At 33.2% G+C, this 22,299-nt stretch overlaps 1 protein-coding gene across 3 annotated transcripts in view; it reads right to left on the bottom strand.

Moving 5' to 3' along the window:
- LOC118182278 (crustacean hyperglycemic hormone-like) overlaps positions 1 to 18,217 on the bottom strand; it is a 42,201-nt gene extending 23,984 nt beyond the window's left edge. Inside the window, exon 1 of one of the 3 annotated variants that reach the window (XM_085822736.1) lies at positions 17,978 to 18,217. Coding sequence is in view for 1 of the 3 variants with exons in the window: in XM_085822734.1 (XP_085678860.1) it covers positions 3,946 to 4,054 (109 nt within the window). In the remaining 2 variants the exon portion in view is untranslated. Of the gene's footprint in view, positions 1 to 3,945; positions 4,099 to 17,977 lie in introns of those variants that run through there. The other 2 variants (XM_085822735.1, XM_085822734.1) reach the window with 2 other exon arrangements.
- Between the last annotated feature and the right edge of the window lie 4,082 nt (positions 18,218 to 22,299).

Genomic DNA, 22,299 nt, shown 5'->3' with positions numbered 1-22,299 from the left:
TTCGAGTGCCACTGTAGAGGATATTAGGTTCTTCATTGTGGTTAAACACGAAAAAAAATCTGATGTGTACACCGCATGACTTCCTTGTACGGAATATTAAATTATACGCATTTTTTCTTGCATTTTGTTTAAACTTATTGGATTTAATTATATCTACTTCACCGACAGCGCATAAACCACAATAAAATAAGTGCATTCTTTAAAATTCACTCTATTTGTTTACCATAGCGACACTCTGGCGCTAGGTTCACTTAACAGTATTATATTTCGTTCATATTATAACTCAGAATGCACAAAATTTGTATCATTTAAGCAATTATCTAATCGTTGCCACATGTTCTATTCAAGTACTATAATAAAGCTAGAACGATGTATAAAAGAAATTAAGCAAACAAAACAAAAAAGAAACAGTTTTTCACAGACGGTTGAGTATTTCTCATTCAATTAATTCAGTTCTCACTTCGCGACAAGGCAAAAATATATAAAAACTCAAAATATCTCTACTAAAAATTACTAATTATTAAAATTTAAATTACTAGTTATTAAAAATTAAATTATTAAAAATTAAGTAAATCTTAAACACTTATTTCCTCGAAAAAATTCCAGAAAAGATTAAGCATGATTTAAATCGCAATAATAAATGAAGGCGTTTATCCTTGTTGTTGCGAAGCTACGTTTCTCTAGATTCGCACCAAATTCACTACTCAGCTGTTTCAAATGTAAACAAGAGCAATGGCCGCCATGAAAAAAAGCTTAGCGTCACTTAAACAACTTTAAAATTGTCGATAATTCTAAAAATATTGCATACAGATTTACTAAACGCATAAAAACCTTAACCGGAAGATAAAAACAACATAATTCAACCATTTTTAAAGCAAAAAATGTACAATTTACAAACATATAAGAGTAAAGCAACTGAGATCACTGAGCCGGGTAACAGAGTGGATATATTTATAAATATATTTATATACGTTTGGCACGGCCGATTGAAACCAAAATACGAGGTGCACATCTACATGTTATAGTAGTCCTATAAACAGAATTTCAACGTTCTGAGGCTACTCGTTTTTGAGTTATGCGAGATACGTACGTACGTACGTTCGTACAGACGCTACGAAAAATTCTCTTCAGAATTCATTTTAAAGCAGTTTTTTCAGTTTTTTTTTGGAGGAAAAGAGTCTTTTATTCTGTCCTTACGTAGAGATATCATGCAAAAACATCGTTAAATTGCATTCGAAAGTGGTCAAAGTGGATATTTTCGTTGAAATATGCTGCCTGAAGCTTTTCGCGATTACAATACTTCCTTTTTACTTAGCATAAGGAATTAAAACTGAAAAAAAAATAATTGTACTTTCGAAGGAATCCAAAACATTGATTTCTGGTTGCTAGCTAGCTGTGCTGGTTTCTCATACAATAAATGCAGTTACAAAAGAGCGAGGTTTTTCCTTGTAAAATTTTGTGAATTTTTGAATGTAATGCAGCTCGCACATTCGCTTGCAAGAAATAAGCTATCGGCTAATAAAATTTTCATAAATATTTATGTCTTTAGTGTAATTATTAAAGGATGCATCTTAAGTGCACTATAGTGGACCTTCAATTGGCAGCAACCTCTCTGAGACGATCACCTCTGAAACTAAGCAGTATTTTTGAGAACATAAATAAAAGGGGTTGTAAAGATCATCTTCCCCAAGCAGGTACTTACACAGAAAATTGAAAATCGTCTGGAAGGATAAATAGTCAGGTTAAAGAGAGTCTAATATGCATCTTTGCTGCAAAATGTCGAGCTTACGAATGGTATGTAGCACAAGTAAAACCCGGCAATAGTTATAAAATCCTGTAGATAAATACGGATGATAATTGGCTCTCTTCAGTTTCTTCTCTTTTCACTTCCTTGTAAGAGGTAAAGGAAGTACTATAATAGCGAAAGATTTCGGGTATCATATTTCGACAAAAATATACATTTTGACTCTAGAATCCATTTGAACGATTTTTTAGTGACATTTGTTAGTGCGGATGGAATAAGGGACTATTTTTTCCAAAACGGATTGTAAAATGGACTTCAAATAGATTCAGAAAAGATTTTTTCGTGACGTCTGTACGTACGAACGTATGTATGTATCTCTCATAACTCAAAAAACGAGTGTCCTTGAAATTTTGTATACTTGACTGCTTCTCAAATTCTGTATACGAAACAACAAAAAAATGGAGGTTTACATCTAGTTGTGCACTTTCATTTTTTGTTGTATTCGGCCGAACCAAACGTGTATGTACACACACACACACATATATATACATATTCAAGGACAATCGTTTTTTGAGTTATGAGAGATACATACATACGTTCGTACGTACAGACGTTACGAAAAAATCTTTTCTGAATCTATTTGAAATCCATTTTACAATTTTACAATCCGTTTTGGAAAAAATACTTCCTTATTCCGTCCGCACTAACAAATGTCACTAAAAAATCGTTATTAAACATTAAACTAATCCTTTTACCCGGCTTAGTGAGCTCTGTTTTTTTTTTTTTTAAATTTTATAGTAAATTGCGCATTTTTTCCTTTAAAAGAAATTGAATGAGGTTGTTTTTATGTTACGGTTAAGGTTTTTATGCCTTTAGTTCATCTACATGCAATAGTTGTAGAATTATCAACAATTTAAAAGTTAAAGTGACGCTAAGTCTAACGAGGCTGCCATTAGTTTACATTTGAAACTCTTAGTAGAGCAGTGAATTAAGTCAGCTGGTGCACTAACTTCGGTGTTATTTTGCAGTATTAATTATCTAATCAAAATGCATTGAGAACCAAAACTAACTTAGTCTGAACTAAGATTTCATTCTGAACGCACTCGCTTGCTACGCTTCGGCCTAGCTGGACTGTTGTCTTCTGCTTCCTTCTTACTGCAAAGTTATCAAAAATGTTATCAGAAAACCTCTTGAAATAAGCAAATATAATGTCACAAGTTGTTTGTGGTCGCAATATGCTTACTGAAATGAAATAAAGATTTTATCTGCCTTTTATTTCGTCCAGTTTCTCATTCATTGTGGATCGGCATTCAGCATTTTACGACATAAAAATTTGCGCTGCTTACTGATTCAAAAGTCTCCGTTTTACACCATCAATACTGAAAAGCCCCTTTTTATTTAATATATACTATATAATTTAGCAACATTTTGTGTTCGTTATAAAACATAAAATACAAAAGGTTTGACTTTCGTACGACAAAAAATAATGATCGAGATGTTTGATATATAACTTTTAAAAGGTATCAAGTATATTAAAATGCAGTTGGGTATCATAAAATCCTAAATCTATTTCCGAATTCCTTTGATAAAATTTCAGTCAATGACGCATAGCTTTCAACGTTTACAAGAGTTTGTTCACAAAGAATTTCAGAATGAATGAACTTTCTTTACAGGTTAATTTTTAATACGAAATTACTGGAATTTATGTTTAGCTTCGATAAAGAAACGTTTAAAAGAATGACAATGCTATGATTTTTTTAAATATCATTTTTTGGTTACTTTTGACCTTAAGAGCTCATATTATATTCATTTAAGTTAATCATGTCCACTAGAACCATTCCAAAACATTTTCAAGTTCAACGTCACTTTCAACCTCCCTTATTTCACTTTACATTCTCTGAGAGTGAAGAGTTGAACATTCTTAGTTTAATCATCCACCGTTACAATCGCAATATTGAACAATTTATTATTAAATCTGAAAGATTGTATGACGGATGTTCAACCTTGGTTTAGTATTAAAAACATAGACAATGCTAACAGCTTTTAAGGGCGGCCGTTTTTATTTTTAATTCGTAAGTAATGCACTATACTATATTACACAATTCCAAACTATAAATTATTACGAAAATTTCACTAGATATGATAACTGTTTTCTAACACACAAAAAAGCTTTTTATGAAACTTTTGGGAAATATACTTACTATCTAAATACGCACAATTCTCTTGAGAGTGAAGGAGCAAGTGGTGAAATTCAACTGATACCCCGTATTTGTACAAAAGGTTTGAAAACTTAGTGATAAAGATGCTCATGTTCTATTTCATGCTCTAGTGCTTCTTGCAATCTGTTTTGCATACTAAGAGGAATATGGATACAATAAATCAAAGCTTTACTTATTGGTTAAAAATAAATTATGGTTATAAAAATTTACGAAATTTTTAGCGAACGATTGCCTTTAATATAAAATTATTGAACTGCGTTTGAATATATATGTTACCGTGAAAGACCGAAATTGGAGAATGTCGACTTTCACCGGAGAATTCACCAAATACGTCGGTGAAAGATCGAATATTTCTTTACATTCTTGTATATTCGGACCCTCACCGGTCGACAGTCGACATTCGATCGACAATCACAGATATGCTCTGGTGTAGGTCGAAAAGAGAGGAGTATATGTACACGCTGCCATTCCAAAAAGAAGTGTTCCACAAATAAATGCAGTTGTAAAAGCAAGGGCCTCTTGTGCAATGCAAAGTGTCATAATAGTTTAAGTTGTTACAATAAATAAGATTTGAATCACATAATTTGGTAAGTTTATAACTTCTATTATTTTCCTTTCTCATTTTGAATGTACTGTATGTTTTAAGTTCTTAAGTTCTTATTCTGAGTTTCAAGTGCGTTTTTTCGCGAATGAATTACGGAGAAGGAAATATAATATTCTTATATGTTCAACATTCACCATTAGCACATGGTGAATGTCGACATTTACCGGTGTAAGTCAGAAATAAGAGTATTTGGAAAATATTTCGGACATACACCAAGCGACTATGTGAATGTTGACATTCACCGGTGAAAGTCGACATTCTCCAGATTTCGGTGTTTCACCGTAACATATGTATGGAATGAAAACGAAATTAGAAGCACTTGTAGGAAGCACGCTGAGATGTAGAAGCACCAAAATTTCTGATGGCAGAGTAGATCCATATTGAAGAAGAATTCTGATTGCGTAGAATGTTAAATCCTTAATGACCAGGAAACTTCGCAGTTGAGGCGGATTAAATTCCATTTTTATTTAAATTCTTATTTGTGGACTCAATTTACTTGGTATTCTTAATCTTGCCTATTTTCAAAACATTTATATTTTTGATACTGTTCAGATAGGAAGAGAGTACAGTGAAATTGCCTCCAAGCAGCAGACAAAGAGAAGTTAAAGTGCGCATTTATGCTATATGGCAATCTGTTAAGAGAAAGGTTTTGGCTTAAGTTAGAAAGGTTTCAGTTCTCAGAGTCTAGGTTTCCAATTAACTGCGTTATTGGAAACCTAGACAATTACGCAAGCTCTAAGGCATAGATTAATCTAGAAATGTCGTTATTAGCCCCAAACTCCTGCAGGTAGTTTCTAGAAAGATAGATTTTTTAAAGTTTCTAGAGAGGTTGTCCTCGTGGGAGTACATAGCTGAAGAGAGTGATGAGACGTCTAGATAACCAATAAGTTCGGACACTGACGATCTAACTAACTTGACTAACAAGTATCCGATTGTTGGAGCCATTGAAGCCGGATCCGGCCATCGGGTTAGCATCAGCGTCAATGTATTATGGAGCTTAACAGGTTTTAAAATTTTAATTTCATAATCGTAGTTGCATCAGTAAACTGTTGATTTTCTGCACAAGAAAGACAGTTTGTTGTCAAGAAATTTGTAGAGACATCAGGGTATTTAAAGCAGGAAACAGGAAAAATGAGCAATGCCCTTGCCATAACTTGAACCTGGACCTTCTGGATACGAGTCGAATGTGTTAACCTTTACATTACTAAGGCATGCATAAAGGATGGAGAAAATACTTTATAAACTGCTGAATTGGCCGTGGCCTCTTATGACCATAAAACCAACTTGTTGGTTAGGTGGGTAAGGCTGCGCCCACTTCTGTTATACTCCCTTATAAATTGTATAATTTCTTGTAAAGTAATAAAATTTTAATTTCCTTCATCCTAGAGGGTTGAAACTGTAACGCCACAGCTAGCTGAGTGACCCGTACAATGGGAAAGGTCGTGAGTTTGGATTTCACTCTTCAGCTCTTCAATTCGGAGTTTTTCAGAAATGCTTCGACACCTAATGATAAGTTACTTGTGCTTGTATCAATCTTGGAAGATATTTTTATTGTAAATGCATACGAGCACGCTAATCAAAATTTACGCATTCTGTATTTATATTATTCTTGAATATTATTTTTATGTGAATTATAATTATATCATTTAAATTGTACTTTTGATATTTCCCCATTTTTCGAAGCAAATTTAAGCGTCTATTTGCTGTACTTTGTATTTTTAATGGTATGTTCTCTTATTTCCATAGTTGTTTTTCATACTTTCATGCCGCGCCCTGTTGATTTCGTATTTATTTGCTTGTTGATTTCGTTAATTTCATATATATACTTGCTTTCATTTCTAATTTGTCTAGTTGTTTTCCATACGTTCAGGCCATGCCTTGTTGATTTCGTATTAAGGGTCCATCTGATATTCTGAACCTAGTTTTTGACACTTACAAAGGATGCCCACAAGGCTCTTGCAGCACTCCTCTGTTCTGGGGCCTCATTGTTAATGACTTACTGCAGAAAGTCAATATTTTGTATTGCGATATCTGTTATGCCAAAGATATATTGGTTATGGTGGAGGGAGACTCTCTTGAAAAATGAAGAAAGTTTAAAAAGTAGAAAATTATTTGAAAAAATGGAGTGACAGAGATAAAATATATTTTAATAATGAAAAAATTGTGGACTGTTTTTCCTTCGGGGTGGGAGAAAGACTAGACCCCACAATTGAAACTTAAGGGTAATCGTATCAAATTTGGTGAAAATATGAAATATCTAGGAATTATTATTGATAGCAAATTAGTTTTGCGGAACATTTTAAGCATATACATAGACTAACAGATAACATTTTAAAATGTTATAAGTATAATTTTAGTGCTGATATTTTGAATAGAAAGAGTTCCATCCTGAGAGAGATATTTAGAAATGTGATCATCCCTAAAATATTTTATGGAATCGGAGCTTGGGGCTGCCGGGCAGAGGAGGTATTAGGATTTGAATGAAATTGGACACCCTGCAGAGAGGCTGGATGCTTGCTATCACAACAGACTTCAGAACCGTTTCGACTGAAATTGCCTGTGTCCTTGCGGGTGTTTCACCCTTCTCGATTTTATACAAATTATACTACAAAAAGTTTCTATTAGCTAATAAAACTATTATAGATACTGAGCGCCGCCTGAGATAACCACTGACCTGACTTTGTTGTAAAAGTCTTACAGTGTTAATAGTTATCATGGCAGAAGGGAATATTTCCTCCGTGTAAAAATATAAATATAAATATTACATGGGCATACAAGGCCTGTGTATAAGCATAGATATGTTGATTACAAACATTGTATTGTACGAGTTACATGTGATAGTTACATAAAATCATGACAGCTATGTGTACATTTAAATATTACCTGAATTCATATTTACAATATTTTTACTGAGATTCTCAAACTAAACTTGTAATTCATTTACACATTGACTGAATTTTCAATATCATTTAAACTGCTTTACAATATTATCTTTATCAAGTGCATACAAACCGGATAGTAATATGCTTACATTACAATAGTTTTGCTCTTACAGTCCTGTTACTATTCTAAGGGTGAGCTATTTTTCTAGTGTTGATTTTCAGTTGTTGTAGTATTTTGAATTGCTATTAAAATTATACTGCGAAGATACAATTCTCAAGGGAGGGGGAGAATTCCTTAGTACCTTGCTGAGCATAGCCTGATTACCTCCTCTATTTTAGTTTTTGTCTGCTTGTTGCCGCAGGTATTCTCCGCCCATTGCGGCCAGTATTCACTGCTTGGCATTTTTAAATGCAAAATGTACTCACAAGTTAGGCCTTTCAATAAGAGAATGAGGATATTATTCACCTAATTACACGATTTGGATTATTATGTAATCTTGATTCGCCTTCTGGTGGCGAAATAGCCGTTTTCACAGATGGTTCTGGAACTGATGGAGGAGTGGGTAGCGCTGTGATAATTTTTGTTTTCATCGAGGGGAGATAGACAGTGTGAGAATAAAACTTAAACCAATGAATTCAGTTTATCAAGCAGAATTATACGCATTGACAGAGGCTTTGAATTGGATTAAAAAAATTAACAGTTCGATGTTTTATAAATATTTATACTGATGCCCTATCTTCGCTTCAGGCACTCGCCCAATCAGATCATAAAAATTGACTGATTAATGAAATAAAAGACTTGTTTAAAAAGGCTGAACGAAAACATATTGTTAAATTACACTGGGTAAAAGCACGCAGTGGAATTGCCGCAAATGAACGAGCAGACTTGGGACTTGCTAAAATGACGGCACTTGAGGATGGGACCGATTATTTTGATATCCAAGATCAAGAAAAAAGACCATTGCTGAAATGGAAAACTGGATTTATACAGAATGGAATTTTCGCTGTGAGCCGTCTAATAAGAGTTAATGAAAAATATAAAGTTAAGCAAGAAGAGGGATATTATAAATAATGTTGATATAAATCAGGTACTGACTAACCATGGGCGTTTTCCGGCTTATTTTAATCGGTTCCATCTACAGAATAAATGATACTAAGTTTGGGGAGACCAGGCACTTCGTCGATGAATGTACGCTTACCCGGAGTGGAAGAGAGAAATGTAGAAGGAATTTTAAGGAATATTTTAAAAGGAACTAATAAAATTTGAAAGATTTAGCAGAGACAATAATGAAGATTGTACATACGGACAAAGATAGAATTGGAATTCGACACTGAAACTCATTTTGGACTTAATATGTTTTTTCTTATATTTATTTTTTTCCGACCATTCCCACATATCGGCTAGGAGCTTTTTATCGGCTAGAAGGATCGGGGCTGTGCCCTTATAATAGTAATATACTTGCTTTAATCAGTTCATGTTGTCGGTTTAATTTTATGCTTTGACTAATCTGGTCGCCAGCCTAGAAGCAAACCTTGGAGTCTTTTAGTGTTTCATTAGTGTTGTGGAGGTAGTGAGTCTGATTAAAAGTTCGTTTAACTTTCGAAAGACTTTTAAAACTTATGACGAATACCCCGCACTTCTTGGTAAGAACTCTCGGAAAAAAATTCTTCATTGAAGATAGGCTTTCGAGAACAGAAGCTTCGGTGACATACCATTCCGACCAACATGTAAATTCTGATAATATTTTTTTAAGCTTCCAAATAGGGATTTTTTGCTAGAGTTATAAAATTTGTCTTACCCTAGCTCTTATTTTAAAAGAAATAATCGCATTTCCCCCTTCCGATGTAAGCCATTAACCCATTCTCTAAGTACATTTGTAGAGACATTAGGTATTTTTTGGAAGCAGGAAAGATGAAAAATTAGCAACCGCCTTCGCCGGAAATCAACCGCGGACCTCTGGAATACCGGCCCAGCGTGCAGAACCACTACACCACGAAGGCACGCCAGGAAAGCAGGAGAGATACCTTATACATTAAAAGATTTATTATTTGAATCCCAGTGACAGCTTACCTGAGTTATCATGTTTCATGGTTTCTAAACGTCTAATGGTACATATGCAATGACAAGTGATGAACAATAGCTTGTCACCAATTGGATTTAATCAACTGGATCTCGTGCCTCTCCCTACTTGCTACATCGGAAATACTTGCACTTAGCAAAGTTATTATTCATTTAATACGAGAAACAGATTAAAATAGCAGCTGCAAAGGATAGCTACAATAAATAGCAGAAATATTGATATACAGGGTGCGGCAGGGAAACTTCCTTATTTGAAACGCGCGCCATCTAGCGACATTTATTCCGAGAAGGGTGAAGTGTCGCTCATTGAAACGAGCGGTATCTAACGTTTTATGTCATGTAGGTTTAGTACCGATCATGCAGTGGACGGAGAGGAACGCGCGTTCTCCGTGGAGTCGTACTTTTCAACGTACTGCATTTTCATCCATATAAATTGGCTGTGGCGCAGAAACTTAATCCACGCTACTTTCTTTCACGAAAAAATGCATGCAAAGCCGTTCTTGACAATACGTCTCATGATTCCCTTGTTTTCTTTGGAAATGATGCTCATTTTCATCTTTCCGGTTGCAGCATGTATTGAGCAAAACATGCGATAACGGAGTGGCACGAATCCCCGAGAATTTCATGAGCAGTCCTTCCATACAGAACGTGTGACTGTCTGGACACTTCCAGAATAGGCATCATGGGACCATGATTTTTTGGAGAACGTTACCCTGGACGCCTTATCTCCTTACGAGGCGATTGTCAGTGGCCAGAGCGCTCGCCTGATTTAGCCCTGTATGATTTCTTCTTGTGGGGCTATCTGAAATCTCTAACGTCCAAAGACCCTGGCTCAACTGAAGAACAATATTCAAGCTGCTATCGACAACATACCCGTTGATGTGCTGGTAAAAGTGGAAAGGAACTTCGAAACTCGACTATCTCAATGCATTGACCAGAACGGAGCCACCTTAATGATATTAGTTTTAAACCGTAATAAAAAAGAACTTTAAGTGTCTCTCTATAACTTGGGAAAAAATTAAACTTATATCGCTTATACTATTTGTGTTATTCATTTTTAAAGTAAGGAACTTTCCCTGCCTCACTCTGTACTTAGTGACCATTGATGAAGCAAACGTAAATGACTGGAAAAATGGGTCTATTTATTACCCAAAACGAAAGCGAGAAAATGTACAAATCAGGTTCATTAATGCAAAGAAAGTTTCATTAATGAATTTATGATTGTTGCAGGATTCTCTTACAGTGAGAAACTAAAAATATGAAGAATGGGAAAAAATGTTAAAATGAATACAACGTACTCACAAGAGAAGGTTTTTATGTCCGATATTTACAAGAAATCCCATTTATGTCTACGAATTTCAAAGAGTAAAACTTCGTCAAGACAAAACAGCAACGAAAGTACCACTGCATTCCTTGAAAAAACGAAGATTGATACAAATGTTGCATATATATCTTTTTAACGTAGTCCTACGGAGTTCTCTGATATTTCATCTATGAACTATTGACCTTTGTTCTCTTGAAAAGAACTCTTTTTAAGCGCAAACTTACGACGTTTTACATATTGTGGAAAGTAGGGGAAAAAGAATGAAAATCAGTACCCCTGGAAATTTTATGAAAAACCCTTCTATCATGCAAATCATGGTAATAACTTAATCCAGAATGAATATTTAATAATATATATCAAAGTTGTGACACTGGACAAGGATTAAAAAAGTGTTCGGGTGTGATAATAAGAAGTACGCCTGTTTCAAAAATAATAATATGGAATGTAATTTCAAGTGCGGCCCTTGTTCTAATATATGTAAAATAAAATGAGGGTATTTCATAAATTTTAAATGAAAATACTATTACATGTTGGTGTTGAAAAAGAATTATGGTGTGTTTTTATTAAGAATATAATATAGTCATTTCATAACTAGCTAATTAGGTAAAGAGTGAAATTATTAATTCAATTAGATAAAGTAAAATTGTTAGTCTATTACAGACTTAACTGATTTGACTACTTCTTTCATACGAAATAACTGAATTATGAGCGTTTAACGGTAGTATATACACTGAAGGCACAAAAGTCATGGAATAGCAATATGCAAAAATACAGATGGCAGTAGTATCGCGTAGAAAATGTATAAATGCGAAGTGCTTTGGCAGGGCTTTCATTTGTGTTCAAGTTATTCATGTGAAGAGGCTTTGACGTGATTATGGCCGCACGACGAGAATTAACAGAATTGAACGCAGAATGGTAGTTGGAACTAGACGCATGGCTCATTCCATTTCGGATATCGTTAGGGAATTCAACATTCCGAGATCCACGGTGTCAAGAGTGTGCCGAGAGTATCTAATTTCAGGCATAACATCCCACCATGGACAGCGCAGTGGCCGACCACCTGGACTTAACGACCGAAACCAGCGACGTCTGCGTAGAGTTGTCAATGTTCACAGACAAGCAACACTGCGTCAAATAACCGCAGAAACCAATATGGGACGTACGAGGGACGTGTCCGATAGGACAGTGCGGCGAAATTTGTCTTCCTTGGGCTATGCCAGTAGAAGACCGACTCGAGTGCCTTTACTGACAGCGCGATATAGCCTGCAGCGACTCGTGAGCTCGTGAGCATATCGGTTGGTCCCTAAACGAATGGTAAAACGTGGCTTGGTCAGATGAGTCACGATTTCAGTTAGTAAGAGCTGATAATAGGGTTCGAATGTGGCGCAGACACCACGAAGCCATGGGCCCAAGTTGACAACAAGGCACTGTTCAAGCTGGTGGTGGTTCCATAATGGTCCAGGCTGTTTTTACATGGCATGGACTCAGTAATCTGGTGCAACTGAACCGATCATTGACTGGAAATGGATACCTTCAGCTACTTGGAGATCACTTACAGCCATTCATGGACTTCACGTACTGAAACAACGATGGGAGTTTTATGGATGACAATGCGCCATGTCACCGGGCCACAATTGTTCGCGATTGGTTAGAAGAACATTCTGGACAATTCCAGCGAATGATCTGGCCACCTAGATCGCCCGACATGAATCCCATCGAACATTTATGGGACATCATCGAGAGGTCAGTTCGTGCCCAAAACCATGCACGGTCAACACTTTCACAATTATGGACGTCTACAGAGGCAGCATGGCTCAATATTCCTGCAGGGGACTTCCAACGACTTGTTGAGTCCATGCCACGTCGAGTTGCTGCACTTTGCCGGGCAAACGGAGGACCGACAAAATATTAAGAGGTATCCCATGACTTTTGTCACTTCGGTGTATATCAGATACGTCCAAAATGCGGTTCGCAAGCCGCATGTGTCGCTTAGGTCTTAAATGTGGCTTGCTTCGTAAGAAATAATAGTTTATTTTTTAAATAACATTCCTGTTTAAACTAGAAATTGTGCAACGACAAGCCATTTGAAAGATCAAATTCATTAATATTTAAAATACATGTATAGTAATTCTGAATAATTTAGCGACTTATGTATTATTGCGGAAATATTACTTTTAGAACAGGTAAGGGCTACTGGGATAGCAGAAAGGCTAAATAAATTAGCAACATGCTTTCTTGTTTTTTACCTCAACTCTTACCGAGCCGGACTACGAATATGTTTAGTTATAACTTGCACTAGAAGAGCAAATCTTATCCCTGGACATTGGTCTTCAAGTTAGTTGTATTGAAGAAATAAGCTATTATTTTTGTTTTTACCTGTAAAGTTGAAAGATGATTTTTAGAAATTTATGAAGAATTATTGAAATGAAAAGTTTTATTCTAAAGATCGTTAGGGCTTGTATTATGGCAGCTGCCTTAGTAGAAGTAGCCAAATTTTCAAAATGTGCCTAACTGCGTGGCAACTAAGCATATAACCATTCTTCGGGCAATCTTGTTCATAACAATCCCTCAGTCAAGCAAAGTCGCCATTTTTGTCCTATTCCAACTTTTATCATGGGAAGATCATGATATTTTTTGCTTTAAACTCAATTAAAAAAAAAATGTGCTTTTGAAGTTTGTCAGCAGTGGAAGAGATAGAAGCAACATTTCTGCGACAATATATATATATTTTTCACCATAAAATCGTTAAAGGGAATAGTGATGAGTTGAGTTTGTAGATAGCTGGTAGGCAATGCTTAGATCGTGAGCGATGCCAAGTTTTGCGCAGTTCTCTGATGCATTTTTGAGCAAAAACAGATCAAGGTGTAAACAGAGAAAAGAACAGCGCGAAAGAATTACAGAAGAATTTCGTAAAATTATTTTTTTATTTTTTAATATTTCATAAAATTTACTAATCCTTATTTAGTGTTTAAATTTCTATTTGAAATTGCGAGAGTGTTTTTTCTTTTGATATGATGATAACGTTTCCTGACTTACGATAAATATCAGTAGTTTGGCAATCCCCGTCTTGCACCCGATAAGCAACTTTTAACTTTTCATCCATAAAAATTCGCCAGATTGCATCATTAAGGTTGGGTTAATACGTAAGTACCTTCTAAAAGATCATCACATATTCTTTCTCTTTCAGTTTACTAATGCAGTCAAATTATACTAGAGCGAACCCAGTTTATAAAGAACTTCTGGATATAACGAATGAGTTTTGGTTCCGTCCAGTTTCTTTTACACTTAATGTTATTTTATACGGTAACCTGTAAAATATCGCTCAGGAAAACATCGCGAAGAAAATAATGCAAATGAAAAACATCGTGAGTAAAAGAAAGCAAGAGCAAAATATTCGCAGATCGAAAACATCACGGTAAAAAGTATTGCCGAAGAGAATAAAGTGGTTCTTCGCAGTTATAGAACATCGTCATAGAAAGTCATATCTCGGTTGAAAATAAAGCACTTACAAACGTATTTTCAGACTTTAAAGATTTAAATGCATGTTTTTACTACTAATTCAATTTTATAAAATAGATTTATTAAATAATGACCTTTAATTAATCTTTTTAAGTGTTAAAATTGATTTTAAAGTTACGTTAACTGCTATATCTAGCATTAATTTTTCAAGCAGTTTGAACTTTTGAATCCTTAAGTTTCCTTCTTGTTTGCTCAGTAACAATTTATTAGTTAATCCAAAAGTATAAAATACAGAGATAAAAATATTTCTCATTCCTTCTTGCTCTCGCAAATTGCTATGTGAACATGCATTTAAAAGTTTTAAAGTCTGAAAGCACATGTCTGCAAAGTTATCATATATTCTCAGAAATTCTGAGAAGCTGTTCATATGCAAGGAAGATTGTAAAATTATTAGTTAAGTGGATTGATTCTCAAGTTTTGATTTCAGTTTCGTACTTCGAGTATGAGATGCTTGTAACTGTAGTCTCTATGCTTGTAACTGTAGTCTTCGAGTATGAGATGCTTGTAACTATATGAGAAGTCATATGACCTGCTGTCTCGAAAAGACAGATTATGAAAGTCCTTTAAAACACTAGTCCTCTAGAAAGGTCCTGGTGAAGAAAGAGAAGTCAAGATCCTCAATTTTTGTTCCCTGAGGTGATTTCGATTAAAACACAGAAGGATTGGAATCAAGGCCCAGCCATTCAATGCAGATGCTCTTTGTGTTCTTTGACTTATATACTAAGTAAACAAGTCTAAAATATTAATGACATTGCATAGCCGCAACCTCAGAATAATATAAATGATATAATATATATACATGATATATAAAAATGGCAAAACTGGTATATGTAAAACTTTGACCAATTAAGATAATAATTCGAAGTGAAATTAAGATACGTTTCGATCACTCAGTACCGCGCTGTATTTTACGTTAAAAAACAAACATATTTGAATTTTAGCATAAGATAAAATTCAAACTTAACGTTGCAGTTAATTTTCTCGAAACGTTTGACGCTTTTTGACAAAAGGAAGCCCTTTTCTTCAAGAAGGAAGAATATTCCACCCACGTTTTCCGGAACTATATCACTTAAATAGACTATTAAAAATTAATAAATGATTAAAAACGGTAACAACTATTATTTAAGCCAACTATTGAATGACGTAAACAGAAGCGAAAAATTATCAGGGAGATATTTTTAATGCTCTTGTGGAAAACTGTTAGGGTAATAGATTATTAAACTTTGTATTAAACATATTAAATTTTAATCAAGAATCCTTCTGGGCAATTGTTAAAATCTGAACTCTTTTCAGATTTATTTTTGATTATTCCTTTTTTCTTTTTCCCTTCACTACGTGTTAATATGATAAATTTCTTAGCAATAAAAGTCGTGTTTTAGAATAACATCTAAATATCTTGGAATAAATATCTTCCTCAAAAATACATTTCATTTTCCTGATGCAATACACGATCTCTTGAAATCACGGCATTTTGATTTTTCAAGAACTAGATGTTACACTGCATCAAATAGTCTGTTTAGAACACATGGGAAAGTAAAGAGAAAATAACAGAAACTTAATTTCAGTAAAGGATATTTTTTCGCTATCCTAATAAACTAAGCATTTACGATTTTAAACGTTATGAAATCACCAGTTAAAATTTCCACAAATTCTGGATGCGAAATGACTGCAAGTGAAAACATCTCGGACGAAAACATCGCAGAGAAAACAAAGGAAAAAAAATTCAAACAGACAACCAAACGCTCGGGGAAATGCAGAAATTTTTATTTAGGTACACGTATTAGAGGTTAATAATAAGGAAACTGAGTTAGAAATCCAATGCAGTAAGACTTTTCAACAATTTATCCTATTATTATTTTCTCTTTCGAAGGTGATGTCATGATGTTATCACAGCGATATTAACAAAAAATTTATATTAACAACGCGAGTAACAATTCTTTGCTTTTTTTCTGAGAGATGCAAGGCTCAGTTCAACTAATTTTTTCACGTTTTCCTCCTTCTATGACTTTTAAAATTAATACTCTCATTGGAAATTTTTAAATTTAGTTTTACCAGTTTTTAGGGCTGTTACATTACGTTACGTTACCAGAATATTCATCCTCATACGGTGGGCAAAAAAATCACTTTTGGTGGAGTTGCCATTCAATGGAGCAGTTCAATTTAAAGATATTTAATGTTCTATGTTTCGAATAGTTTTCGTCTGCTTAACAAAATGCTCGATTTAAAAGCAAGAAACATTCTTCTTACTACTTTATTTCTTCTATATTTAGATATATACCTAAATAATATACTTTATAATATATTTAATTGACACAGCTTATAATGAATCTAAATGATAACTTTTATGAACATTTGCACCTTTATCATAATTGAAGAAATACATTTCTAAACGTATACATTATTAAAAAATACATATATTACGTTTCATGGTACAAAAGAATAGTCTGCACGTCTCCTAGCAACGATTTTGCATTAATGATTTTGCCTTAAGGGGACTCGTACACCTTAAAACCCATAAGATGTTCGAATAGGTGACTGTTGCAAGAATTGGGATAACTTATTTATTTTAAAAGCAATTACTACCAACATTTTACAGCTGACTACATAATATAGCTGCTTTCTGAAATAGTAATCAGAAAGTACGTGTTGCCACAAATATTTTTATAATTTAATCCGCTTTGTGACAACATTTTTCGTCATATTTCCAACTTGCGCGCACAGTTTAAAACATTCTGTTTCATAATTTAATTCCATATTTAATATATAGCTTTTATAACATTTGGAAACTACTGTGAACCTAAAATTCTAAAAATTTCATGTTAAATTTTTTTTTTTATGTTGAGTTGAGTTTATAAAATGTATTTTATTAAAACTTTTTTTAATGTTTTCGTCCATAAAATTTTTCAGTATTAAAATATTCATCAGATTGTTGGTTCAGTTAGAAAATAGTGCCCATATAAAGAATTCCATCAAATTTCAAGTACGTACCATTAGCCATTTTTAAAATATCATGCGCGCAAGGTGGAAACATGGCGAAATATTTTATCACAAAGAGGATTAAATTACAAAAATATTTGTGGCAACACAAACTTTATGGTTACTAGTTTCCAAAGAAGTCATATTATGTAGTCAGCTGTAAAAAGTTGGAAGTAATTGCTTTTAAAATAAATAAAATATCTTAATTCTTGCAACAGTCACGTATTCGAAGATCATGAGGGGTTTAAGGTGTATGAGTCCCCTTAACTTTCCGTGAAATTTATATTCTTTTATTTAAAATGCATGTAATATAGTATGCATTACATATTCAACTGATAATCTAATATTCTAAGGAAGTGCAATTTATGTTGTAGCTTTGTTTTTTGGAGTGTCGAGAAATGAACTATTAAATTAACAAAATTAGGTTAAAAAAAAAGAAAAAAAAAAAAAAAAAAAAAAAAAAAACGTAGTTTGGCATAGATTTTAAATGAAACTCTACAGATTTCGTGGGCCATTCTTCAGAAGCAAAACATTACTTTTTAATTTTTATTTCAAGTGTTAAACATTTAAAAGACGTCTTTAAGAACAATCGTTAGTTGGAAATGTTGATAAAGAAGTGGAATAGTTACCTTCTATCTCTTCCTGGCAAGGCGCTTGTTTTCTGATAACTGCTGCTTTTGAGAGAAGGGTAAGATGGCAGTACTTTCGAAAAGCAAATGTTTCCAGTTGGTATCTGGAAGAATATTTTTCTGACGTCTTATTTTGATAGCACAGATTTCAATGTGTGCTTGCTAGTTCGTGAGCAGAAAATGGTATTGAAATGTTCAACAAAAGGTAATAATCTGTCTGTTATGTACCGGTAATAACAGCTGATATACATGTTTCATATTTCTGAATATGGGAATAACTTGTTATCTCACAAAAGGAATCTATTAAACGTTTTTATAATCCAATATATATATATATATATATATATATATATATAAACTAAAAATTAGTAGATGACAGGAGGAAATTTGATTGAAAATCCAGCCTTGAACTATCACTCACAAACCAATGCTATTCAATTTTAAAGCGAACAACTGTTACCTTCTTTCAAGGAGATATATGTCAATTACGATTCTGATTCGCTCGAAGTTTTTTGATGATACTGAGAACGCGCATTCACAGAGTTGTTACTACACATTTGCGTATATGTATTTTTAATTACCCCAAAAGCCAATGCCAGTGATTAAATATTTCGGTGTGCCTATGGTAATAAACCATGTAAATTAGCCCAAAGAAGCGGTAGTACAGAAGGGCTATTAGCCTCGAAACGGCATTTTGCGTCAGTTCACTATAAACGGCGTATCACTTTTTAAATTGTTGCCACCAAATATTATCGCCCTGTATTATATTTAAATTAAATAATGAAGAATCTGCATACATTTAATTATGTTTTTCACACTGTAAAAAAAGCGAATTTACCTAAAGCCATTAATTTTTGAATAACTCAATCCTTCACCAGAATATGGGATCTGGAAGCCCAAATTTTGAATTTGTTTTATTATCTATTTCATATTTTGTGAAACTTTATTAAATAAATTTTTGATTAACGAGCTAAACGATTTCAAAGCAAAAAATGGAAACACTATACGGGAAAAAAATATTCCTTAAAAAAAAGAAATCTGAAAGGTTTCAGATTTTAAATTACGTCCAAAGAAGCGTTTTTTTAACGTTTTGTGTGTTATCTTTATTTATTAAATGCCATATTCTTCTCTCTTAAACCATATATTTCAGTTCAATAGCAATGTCGCAAAATAATTTTAAAATGAGCCTATCTTTAGAATTTCCGATACACAGTTCCGCGTTCTGGAGATAAAAAAAGTTTTTTTGCCCTCGTAGATTCTTGCCATTGCTCGTTTTCAAATCGTTGAGTTTGTTACTCAAAAATTCGTTAAAGTTTTACAAAATATGAAATCGATATTAAAACAAATTCCAAATTTCAAATTTGGTCTTCCACATGCCCATATTCGTAGGAGGTTTACGTCATTCAAAATTCGATGGCTCAAAGTACCGTTGTTTTATCACAATGCGAGAAATATACATACATTTATGCAGATTTATCATTATTTAATTTCTTCAAGTATAATGCAGGACTCTAACATTTTGTGGCAACAGTTTGAAAAGTGAAACGGACATTTATAGTGATTCAACGCAAAATCGCAAAACGAAAATCCTTCAGGGACAAAGCCCCTTTGGACTAAAATAAAACTCTTTATCTCCAGGGCATTTATCTATTAGAAAGATATTCTGTTTTAAATATTTTGTGATATTACTGTTAAATGGTTTTGTGGGTTAAATGTGAAGAACATGATATTTAATAAATAAAGGTAACACGCAAAATGTAAAAAACGCCTCTTTAGACGTAATATAAAATCTCAAAGCTTTTAATTTTTTTGTGTGTGTGAAGTTAACTTAAAAATTTTTTTCAGTAATAATAACGAACTCACACAGAAGTATTTTTTGCATTGCAAGAGAATATACAAAAATTATTGAAGCAATTACACAATATATTGTGGGAAATTTCTGAAACGAGCACGAGAATATTATGCCATAAATCATACATTTTTTTTAAATCCAGTCCTTAAAGGTTTTCGAATCTGATTATCCGATTTCGTGATAGCAATCCACAAGAAGTTTCTAGGAAATTTTATTTGAAATAAAAAAGTTAAACAGCATTCTTAAAATTTCAGATAGCTTTTGTTTACCATTAAAGTTTAACAAAATTTTAAAAATATTTAAAGTATGTGAAAATATGAAAAGTGTAAGATAAAGAAAAATCGCTTTCTGTTCATCGCACGAAGATTTCAGTTTAACGCTTGAAATAATTTTAAGATAACTATCACGATAAGTCTAGTGTTTAAGAACTGATCCCCAAAGAATTCCAAGATATAGAATATAAAATTAAAATCCTAAGTTATTGCATCTGGAGATTTATGAGGTTATTTAATAAAGAAAAAATTCTTTGTGTGCTTATTTAATAAGCAAAAGGTTTTATTATTCAAGATGCAACTGTGCGTTTATTTCAGTGGAGCATTTATGGACGAAGCGTGCAATAAATATTTATTTCAAGAAGCAATACTTTTTATTTTGCCAAACCATGAAATCTGTGTACACTACCAAGAGGCTTATTTAGGAGTGTCAATTAGGAAAAGAAAAGTTTTCAGATTTTATATCACGCCCAAAGGGACGTTTTCTTCATTTACAAATACATACACGTTTCCAGAGCATTTGGGCTAACGCCCGTTTGGGATAAAAAATATTTAAAAACAGTATATCTTTATAATGTTCGATAGGCAGTTTCGCGTTCTGGAGATAAAAATATTTTACTCCGCACAGTGTGTTGCCACTGCTTGCTTTAAAATCTTTGAGTTTCTTAATCAAAAATTCGTTAACGTTTGAGAAATAGGAAATAAGTAATAAAACAAATTCGAAAATCAAGATTCTATCTTTCAGGTGCCCATATTCAGGTGGATGACTACATTATTCAAAATTTGATGGCTCTAGGTATCGTTGTTTTTTTACAGTGCGAGGAACATGTATCTGTACATGTACATTCATGCATGTTCTTCATTATTTAGTTTCTTTAAATATAATACAGCGTGATATTTGGTGGCAACAATTTGAAAAGTGATACAACCGTTTATAGTGAACCGACGCAAAATGCCGTTTCAAGACTAATAACCGATCTGGACTAACACCCTTTTGTGCTAACAAAAGAGATGCATCAGTATTATTTAGTATTAGGAATTTTTCTTGCTTCTAGATTTCTTTCTTCTTCTGTTTTAACGACACGCAAAAAAAAAAAAAAAAAAAAGGGAAGGAGCTAAAGAAACAAGCTTTTTTTTTAAAAAAAAATATATCACATAAAACACATATAAATGTTTTTTTTTAAATTAGAACATTATTTTAATTCTGAAGTTTATAATTTTTAGATTTAATTAATGTGTAAGATTCCAACCTGTGTACCTTGAAGCCACAGTTAAAACTGAGGAACCTTAAGAACTGATAAGCAAATAATCGCTTGAGCTCGTGAGGCAGAGAACAAAACGTGAAAAGTGTTAAATACAATTTATTATTCGAAATAAAGTTTGATAGATGACTCCTTTCTTGGAGTTAAAATAAAGCCTCCACTTAAACTTGAACTCAGGAAAACAAGAACTTAACTAATCTAACTAAAAAGATATAACCGAAGCTATCAAGATTCTAACAGAGTTGGCCCCTTAACACTAATTACCAGCGAAGCTATCCAAGGGCCTAAAGTACGACGGAGTATAATACGTGTTTACCAGCTGTTAATGACGTTTTAAACTGTTATCTATTGATACTATTGGTGGTTCAAATTATTATAATTCCCCAAAAAATATATTCATATTATTATAGACTAGCAGCATCGCTGCCAGCCTTCGTCTGGCTTTTAAATGTACCGGAAAAATGGCTGAAGGGAACACCAAACGTTAAATTTAAAAACTGCTTAGAATTTTACTCTGCAGAACAACTTCATAAAAAAAAATATTACGTATAACAAAATTACAATGAAATAAGCAATATCCCTTAATACAAATATTAATTATCCTAAGAAATAAATTAACCAACTTCCCTTTGAAAAATCTTAAGAAATCAAAGGGTATAAAGGAGGTTAAGAACTTTGTTTCCTAAAAAAATCACTCAAAACTTTTCAATATCTTAAAGACAGTGAAAGGAGCAATAAATAACATAAAAGAATACAAAAAACAAAAAAAAAAAAAAAAAAAAAAAAAAATCCTGAAAAGCAAAGTATAATTAATGATATTTTATCTTATATATTTTCAAGAATAAAAAATTACAATGAAATAAGCTATATCCTTTAATACAAATATTAATTATTTTTATAAAAAAATTAACCAACTTTCCGTTGAAGAAAAAAAAT

Source organism: Stegodyphus dumicola, chromosome 8, assembly GCF_044657685.1.
Source record: "Stegodyphus dumicola isolate Sdum_Otavi_A_Nest chromosome 8, ASM4465768v1".
Lineage (NCBI taxonomy): Eukaryota > Metazoa > Arthropoda > Arachnida > Araneae > Eresidae > Stegodyphus > Stegodyphus dumicola.
Note: the sequence above shows the minus strand (reverse complement) of the source record. Positions and strands in the feature narration are given on the sequence as shown.